At 38.3% G+C, this 9,202-nt stretch overlaps 2 protein-coding genes across 2 annotated transcripts; both read right to left on the bottom strand.

Moving 5' to 3' along the window:
- Positions 1-1,633: 1,633 nt before the first annotated feature.
- On the bottom strand, positions 1,634-4,038 carry LOC122708665 (olfactory receptor 6C74-like). Its single transcript, XM_043924995.1, has 2 exons — positions 3,955-4,038; positions 1,634-2,614 (listed from the first exon to the last, which is right to left on the bottom strand). Exon 2 carries the CDS (start codon positions 2,600-2,602, stop codon positions 1,634-1,636), a length of 969 nt encoding a protein of 322 aa, XP_043780930.1. The 5' UTR covers positions 2,603-2,614; positions 3,955-4,038.
- Positions 4,039-8,260: 4,222 nt separating this feature from the next.
- Positions 8,261-9,202, bottom strand: LOC122708672 (olfactory receptor 6C2-like). Its single transcript, XM_043925007.1, has one exon. The coding sequence runs from the start codon at positions 9,197-9,199 to the stop codon at positions 8,261-8,263; it is 939 nt and encodes a 312-aa protein (XP_043780942.1). The 5' UTR covers positions 9,200-9,202.

Genomic DNA, 9,202 nt, shown 5'->3' with positions numbered 1-9,202 from the left:
GTCCTCAGGGTCAGTACACTATGAACAGACAAACATATCAGTTCTTAGTTTCTCCTTGAACATAGAAGGAATTGGACAACATTTCTGGTACCCCAACTTTCCCAGCTGTTAATAGAAGGATTGGATTCTATCTACCTGTCACAGGGCTGGGGTAATAGGGATGACACTTGTTAGTCTCTTGGGACACACTAAGACAGAGACCGTGGTTTAGAGGAGGACAAGGTTTGGGTCATTTTGGGTGATTGATGATGTCCATCTCTTGCACTAGTCTGGGCCAGGCTATGAAGGTTGGTTCTTTTATCTAATGGACAGAAACCAACACAGAGTACTCTCAGGAATTCCCAACTTTTGTCAGATTCAAAAATTATTCATTGAACTTCTATTTTGGAAAAGGGAGAGACATAGATACAGATGTCCTTGGAAGACCACAATACCTAGGACAATCTATCATCAAATCACTCCAAACATAAAAATCTAAATCACCCAGTATTTTTGACAATCTAAAATTATTACTAATAATATTATGCCATAAATTAAGAGTAATTTTCAAATCAAGCTAAAGGGAAATACACACTCATATCTGACAGAGTAAAAATCAAATGCACATTATGCATATGCAGTGTTAGATGTGAAAGGACCTATGTCCCACTAGAGCCAATTATCTTCAGATAGGACCAATTTCTTCAATGATCCACTTTTCTTTATTATTAATGTACTCATTTTCCTTTTATACCTTTCTAATTATGAGCTCAATTAGTCTTTGCTACATAAAATGTCAACCACAATTTATGCTACCAGAGACAACATTGGCATCTCCTACACTCAAGATCACACTAAGGTGAAAATACCTCTTATATGGGAGGAAAGACTTTGCTACTGGGACACCTACCTTTGAGCAATTTGTTGGTTCCAGGACTTGGCAACAGAAATTACAGAAAATAAACTTTACAAATCTTAGTTTTATAATTTGTTTATATTTCAAGAAAGATTTAAAGTTTATTAATAATGTTTGATACTGCTGGAAGATGTTACAGTGATGAGCCCCTAAATTTTTTTTAGTTACACTGAGCTTTTGTACACTAAAACCAATAGATCCAAAGAGGAATTAGTGAGTATATAACTGACTCATTCACATAAATAAATTACAACAATGAAACACCATTAAGTTATAGTATGACTTCATATGATTTTCAGAAATAATTTGTAATTGGAATGTCAAACCTTGAGTGTCAAATGGGAAAGAAGGGTTTCTATCTGTTTCTCCTGAGGTATCATAAACTTCAAAAATAAGAATGTATCATGTACAGATATTATAAAATCTGGCAACATTTTTATTATTTTATTAAAGACTTTGTATCTTATGATTTATGTATAATTTGCTCCATAAATATTGTTTGAATTCATTTAAGACCAATCGGTAGAAAAATCACAGAAGATATCTTCAGCACAATATAGAGGATAAATGAAATTTTCAAACAGAAGAAGGTATTGAATAGCAAAATAGGACAGTACCCATCCAGCTGAAAAGTAGCACAAGATAGATTGCCATATGGAGAGTTTCTCGAGAATAGACTTTGCCAATGGTGGGAAACTGAACTAGAGGATCAAGAAGATCCACTTAGCCTCCAAAGCTCTATTTCTGCAACCTCACCCTAGACAGTGTGTCCCTCAGAGCCTGGTGGACCTGCTTGTTCCTCAGAGTGTAGATGACAGGGTTCAGCAGCGGGGTCACCACCGTGTTCACAAGGGCAGCCTCCCTGTTGGAGTCCAGCCTGTTCACCTGCTTTGGTTTCAGGTAAATAAACACACAGCTGCCGTACATCAGAGAGAGGACAATGAGGTGAGAGGAGCAGGTGGAGAAAGCTTTCTGTCGCTCCTTGGCTGATGGCAGTCGCAGAATTGTGACTACGATGTTGCTGTATGCAATGATGGTTATGATGAGGGGTAGTAGAATGACAAATGAAGTAAGGAAGAAGAAATACATTTCAACAGATCTGGTGTCAGAGCAGGAGAGATGAATTAAGGAGCCAAGGTCACAGAAGAAATGAGAGATGATGTTGGGGCCACAGAATGATAACTGGGAAACTCTGAGCATCAGACCAGTGAAGAAGATGAAGGACAAGGAATAGCACAAGAATATCAGAAGGAAACTAATCCTCAGGTTCATGATGGATGCATAGTGCAGAGGCTTGCAAATGGCCAGGTATCGATCCAACGACATCACAGCCATGAGAAAGAAAATCACTGCACCAAGAAATAAAAAGAAAAAGGTTTGTGTGAAACAAGCAGTAAAGGGAATTGTTTGCCTTCCTGAAAGGAAGATGGACAGCAGTTTGGGAATAACTGTGGTGATGAAACAGCATTCACAGAAGGAGAAAGCGCTCAGTAAAACATACATTGGCGTCTGGAGGCGATGGTCAGCCCAGGTGATGATGATTATGACCATGTTTCCCACGATAGAGGCCAGGTATGCCAGCAGATGCACCAGGAAGAGGAGGTTCCCCAGGTGCTGGATGGCAGGAAACACCTCCAGAATGAACTCCTGGATGGTAGACTCATTTTTTACCCCCATAGTTATCTCTGTTTCTCTGACTCTCATCATTCTCTGCTTAACCTGTGGAACGGAAAATACTATCACTGAAAAAAAATTTAAATGATGACAAGTCTTTAAAAAAAATAAAATAATCACTACTTTCAGCTGTATTTGTGAAGCAGGGATCATTTCATATTTTTAAAATATTTTACTATAAATGATGTTTTACTATTATAACATTATTATATTATTTATACTAATTATTAAATTAAAGATTCATTTTTTATTCTTGATAATTATTTTTAATGTGTCACTTAACTCTTCTGGAAAATAACATCTGAATAATTGGCTACAAAGTAAACAGGGCAAAATAAAAATGATTGTTCGTAGACACATCTGCAACTGATAGTTACCAGTGAAAGCTGTCATCCTGCAGAAAATGCATCTCATGGGCTCACAGTGTTCATTTCTATGCTTCAGGTATGACATACAGTGTAGGAACCCTCCTACCACACTGAACTGAGCGCTTTGAAAATGTTAAGTGTGAAAGAGCCATTTTCTTATTACCATGTTCCAAATCAGTTATTTTCCTAAAGTCTCTTCAGTCTGAGTTCTTTTTTCAAGACGCCAGTGTGAGCAGTAAAGCTAGTATACTATAATATTATAACGACACAGTCTGTGGTTTAAGAGAAACCATTTCTAAAATTGGGGAGGAATGGTTTCATGATTTGTTAATCAGATTCAATGAACACACATTGAACGGGTGAATCGGACTCCCTCACACTCTATCTTCCTAGCAGAATGGTTGTGTTTCCTTTTGCTGTTAGTCATAGATTACTCATCAACATTTCTTTTCTGGGAATAAATTTTTACATTGGAGGTATTCAGTGTGGCAGAATTAAACCTGTATTTCATTGCAATCACTAGACGAACATTTGTCTTTATTTAAAAAAAAAAAAAATGCCAAAGCCTAACTAGAAGCTAAGTATATTGATAGAATCATTAGGGAATGGGTCTGGGCATCTGCTGTGAATCGGTGCTTAAGTGAATAAGAAACCATAATTTAATTGTGCTTTACTCACTTCCTTTTGACCAAAACTGTTACTTTAACGGTGGCTCAGATGGTAAAGAATCCATCCTCCATGCAGGAGACTTGGATTCGACCTCTGGGTCAGGAAGATCCCCTGGTGAAGGGAATGGCTACCCACTCCAGCATTCTTGCCTAGAGAATTCCATGGACAGAGGAGCCTTGTGGGCTCCAGTCCATGGTGTTGCAAACTGTTGATAAGACTGACTGACTAGCACCTTTTTTCATTACTTTAACTATGCATGATCCACATAAGATACTTAAACATAACCAATCTCTGGTTAAAATACCTGACCTTTTAGATTGCAAGTTAGCCCCATGATCAAGTACTCACCACAAAGCAGTTCACAGGAAACAGTGTGTTTTTGACAATGTGCTTCTTTCTCTTCTTAAAATAAAGCAGGCTAATGTAACATTCTCCTAGGCTAATGGAAAGGGGGAAAAACACTTAGTTGAGATATACCTTTCCTTGACCTAATACAAAATTAATGGGTGCCTTATGTTCTACATTAGTAGGAAAATATTAAGGCTCCATTAAAATATACATTTCCAAACTCTGGAGGATTAACAGGCATAGTTTTTTACATGGCAATCTGACAAATTCTGGGCCTTTAAGACAATAGAAGCTGCCCCAATCATCCCTAGCACTTTCTGATGTTACTATTTGGAATACCTGGACATATTTATTTCCATTCTACAATGCATCATGAACAACAAACTTTCTTGGTTTTGCATCCATCCCAGAAGAGAATCAAAAAGAAGGGACAACAAAGGTCAATTTCTTTGTTTAATGACCTTTTTATCAGTCACTTCCCAATGAACCTGTCACCCCACCAAATATAGGTGATGATCACAACAGTCATAAGCGAGAACACATTCAAATGCCCTTATGATATAATTATCACAGGCTTATTTATCATCACCAGTGAGGACGCATTGGGTCAAAAGGACACACCTCTGGAACTTTAAAATTCATTAGAGGGAATTTTTTTTTTTAATGGGATAGGAACTACAATCAGAACAGAGTCTCAGATGACATTTAGTTGCTTCATATTTGGAAATAGGAATTCCAGCTGACATGTATCATAATTACCCCTTCACTGCATATGGTAAGATACTACTTTGATTCTCAGTAGGCTACACAGTCCTCTGTGGTAGTCCTCAAAGGTACATTTTGCACAACTGCCTGTTGTTTAGTCTCCTAGGTGTGTCCGACTCTTCTGTGACCCCATAAACTGTAGCCCGCCAGGCTTCTCTTTCCATGCAACTTCCCAGGCAAGAATACAAGAGTGTGTTGCCATTTCTTCTCCAGGAGATCTTCCCGACCCAGGAATTGAACTTGTATCTCCTGTGTCTCCTGCACTGGCAGGGGGATTCTTTACCACTGCGCCACCTAGGAAGCCTTGAAGTTGTATGGGAAGGTTTCCAACTGTCAAGCAAAGTATTCTTTATAAAACTCTTGCTAATTTCTAGCTTTTGTACATTTTTAATCAAGAATGTGAACTCTATAGGTCTTCCTCAGTGACTGAGTGGCAAATGAAACAACCCACCTACAATGCAGGAGAAACAAGTTCGATCTGTGTCAGGAAGATCCCCTGGGGAAGGAAATGGCAACCCACAACCCACAATATTCTTGCCTGGGAAACCCCATGGACAGAGGAGCCTAGCAGGCTACAGTCCAAAGGGTTGCAAGGACTCAGACAAGACTGAGCAATTATGCACACACAAGCACCCATATTTTATCTCTTACATGTGAACTCTAAAAATGAAACAAACTAGTGAATATTTAAAAAATTAACCAGACTCACAGATGTAGAAAAAAAACTAGTAGTTCCCAGTGGGGAGAGGGAAGAGGGAAAAGGCAAAATAGGGTTCAGGAATAAGAGGTACAAACCACTATGTATAAAGTAAATAAGCTACAATTATAGACTGTGCAACACAGAAAAAAAAATAGCCCATATTTTTAAAAAACAATAAATTGAGCATAATATTTTAAAAATGTGAACCACTGAGACTTACTTGGTGAACCGGTGGTTAAGAATCTTCCTGCCAATGCCGGAAACACAGGTTTGATCCCTGTTCCTTGAAGATTCCTCATGTCTCAGAGCAACTAAGCCTGTACACTGCAATACTGAAGTCTGAGCACCTAGATCCTGTGATCCACAATTCACCAATGTTATCTTTGATTCTTATCCCTTGCTTGGACCTCTCAGGCAAAAAATAAAAAGCTTCCCTTTTTTTCTCCCTTAAAGTTCTCCTTTAGTACCATGGAAATCTCTACTGTTTAGGGCTTAGTTGTCTAAACAAGTTATCTGATGTAGCCAAACTCATTGCCCAACCGTTGTGTTTCGTACAAAGCCAAACTTAGTTTATACCACTACTAGTTGATCAATCTCATCGAAGTCACATACTCAGCTAGAGGTATTTCACAGACTTTGACCTTGTTTTGCTTTTTTTCCTGTCTAAAATAATAAAACTATGCTTTAAACTGATATTAAGGATGAAATTTTTAAATGGAAAAATTTCTATCTTTGTTTTAGCATGAAATTCTATATTCATGAATAGCTTCAAAAGATTTCACAATAAGAAATGCCTGCAAATTTTTTGTGTACTTGGAGCTTTCTAACACATGAGGAAGCCAAAGTTTTATTCCTATTAAAGTCTTGGCTAATAGAGTTCAAACACAGGAAACACGATTTAAACTCATCATACTGGTGACTTAAAGTTATTGATGGAACTCCTGAACATATTCATTCCAACTTATTCTGGTCCACACCGGCTAAGCAGTCAGAGGCAAGTCAGTCTTAGGCAAGGAGAAACTGTGAGTTCTAACCCAACACAGCACCTTACAATCTGATCAGAACTACCAACTTACAGCTTCTCCTAAGGAGTAATGGGTCACTTCTCACAGCTCTGCCCCCTGACTCAGTTCAGTATGAACAGACAAGTGTACTAGCTCTTAGTTTCCCCCTGAATACAGAAGGAACTGGACAACATTTCTAGTACCCCAACTTTCCCAGCTGTAAATAGAAGGATTGGATTCTATCTACCTGTCTTAGGGCTGTGATAACAGGGATGACACACCTTACTTTCTTGGGACACACTAAAACAGAGACAGTGGTTTAACTGAGCACAAGGTTTGGGTCATTTTGGGTGATTGGTGATGTCCATCTCAGGCACTAGTCTGGGCTAGGCTATGATGATGGGTTCTTTTATCTATTCGACAGAAACCAACACAGAGGACTCTCAGGACTTCCCAACCTTTGTCAGATTCAAAAATTATTCATTTAACTTCTATTTTGGAAAAAGGAGAGACAAAGGCACAGATGTCCTTGGAAGACTGTAATTCCTAGGACAACTTATCATCAAATCACTCCCAAACATAAAAATCTAAATCACCCAGTATTCCTGACAACCTAAAACTCTTCCTAATAATATTATGCCTTAAATTAGAAGTAATTTACAAATCAAGCTAAAAGGGAAATATGCACTCACATCAGACATAATAAAAATCAAATGCATGTTATGCATATGCAGTGTTAGATGTGATGGGATCTATGTCCCTTTAGGGCCAATTACCTTCAGGTGGGAGCCACTTCCTCAATGAAATTTCAAACACAGTAAATGACTCCAGTTTGAGCCCCCTTTTTTATTATTAATGCACTCATTTTCCTTTTATATTTTTCTAATTATGATTTCTATTAGCTTTTGCTGCACAAAATGTAAACCACAAATTAACTCAACATAGATGACACTGGCATCTCCTATACCCAAGATCACACTAAGCTGAAAATACCTCTTAGATGGGAGGAAAGAATTTGCTACTGGGATCACCTACCTTTGAGCAATTTTTGCTTCTAGTACTTGGCAACATCAATTACAGAAAAAATAAACTTGACAAATTTGAAAGCTTTTCAGTTAGTTTATATTTCAAGAAAGAATTAAAGAAAATGTTATTGATAAAATTTGATACATCTGGAAGACGATACACTGAAAGAGCTCATCTAAAACTCTGGATTTACACTGAGCTGTTTGTACACTAAAACCAATAGACACGAAGAAGAACTAGTGGAAGAAGAAAACCAATAGATATGAAGAAGAACTAGACATGAAGAACTAGTGAGCATTCACATAAGTAGATTCAAATGATAAAACACCATTAAGTTGTACTATGACTTTATATAATTTTCAGAAATAATTTGTAACTGTAATTTTCAAACCTTGAGTATCAAATGGTAAAGAAGATTATCTATCTATCTTTTCTGAGGTATCATAAACTTCAAGCATAAAAATGTATCATGGATGGTAATGATAAAATCTTGCAACATTTTTATTATTGCATTAAAGACTTCACAGCTTATGAATTATGTATAATAGTTGCTTCACAATATTGCTTGAATTGAATTCATTTAAAGCCAATGAATAGAAAAATCAAGGAAGATAGCTTTAGTAGAATATAGAAAACAAATGAAATTTTCAAATAGAAGAAGGTATTGATTTACAAAATAAGACAATACCCATCCAGCTGAAAAATAGCACAAGATAGATCACCATATGGAGAGCTTCTCAAGAACAGACTTTGCCAATGGTGGGAAACAGAACTAGAAGATCAAGCAGATCCACTTAGCCTCCAAACTCTACTATTTCTTCAACCTCACCCTAGACAGTGTGTCCCTCAGAGCCTGGTGGACCTGCTTGTTCCTCAGAGTGTAGATGACAGGGTTCAGCAGCGGGGTCACCACCGTGTTCACAAGGGCAGCCTCCTTGTTGGAGTCCAGCCTGTTCACCTGCTTTGGTTTCACATATATAAACACACAGCTGCCGTACATCAGAGAGAGGACAATGAGGTGAGAGGAGCAGGTGGAGAAAGCTTTCTGTCGCTCCTTGGCTGATGGCAGTCGCAGGATTGTGACTACTATGTTGCTGTATGCAATGATGGTTACGATGAGGGATAGTAGAATGACAAACGAAGTAACAAAGAAGAAATAGATTTCAACAGATCTGGTGTCAGAGCAGGAGAGATGAATTAAGGAGCCAAGGTCACAGAAGAAATGAGAGATGATGTTGGGGCCACAGAATGATAACTGGGAAACTCTGAGCATCAGACCAGTGAAGAAGATGAAGGACAAGGAATAGCACAAGAATATCAGAAGGAAACTAATCCTCAGGTTCATGATGGATGCATAGTGCAGAGGCTTGCAAATGGCCAGGTATCGATCCAATGACATCACAGCCATGAGAAAGAAAATTCCTGCTCCAATAAATAAAAAGAAAAAGGTTTGTGTGAGACAAGCAGTAAAGGGAATTGTTTGCCTTCCTGAAAGGAAGATGGACAGCAGTTTAGGAATAACTGTGGTGATGAAACAGCATTCGCAGAAGGAGAAAGTGCTCAGTAAAACATACATTGGCGTCTGGAGGCGATGGTCAACCCAGGTGATGATGATTATGACCATGTTTCCCATGATAGAGGCCAGGTATGCCAGCAGGTGCACCAGGAAGAGGAGGTTCCCCAAGTGCTGGACGGCAGGAAACGCCTCCAGGATGAACTCCTGAACGGTAGACTCATTTTTTACCCCCATAGT

Source organism: Cervus elaphus, chromosome 15 (genome assembly GCF_910594005.1).
Source record: "Cervus elaphus chromosome 15, mCerEla1.1, whole genome shotgun sequence".
NCBI classification, from domain to species: domain Eukaryota; kingdom Metazoa; phylum Chordata; class Mammalia; order Artiodactyla; family Cervidae; genus Cervus; species Cervus elaphus.
The sequence above is the reverse complement of the archived record's forward strand: the minus strand, read 5'-3'. Positions and strand labels throughout refer to the sequence as shown.

What these genes read in the sequence shown, in the direction of transcription:
- LOC122708665 (XM_043924995.1), bottom strand. Translation starts at nt 2,602, where the DNA reads ATGATGAGAGTCAGAGAAACAGAGATAACTATGGGGGTAAAAAATGAG.
- LOC122708672 (XM_043925007.1), bottom strand. Translation starts at nt 9,199, where the DNA reads ATGGGGGTAAAAAATGAGTCTACCGTTCAGGAGTTCATCCTGGAGGCG.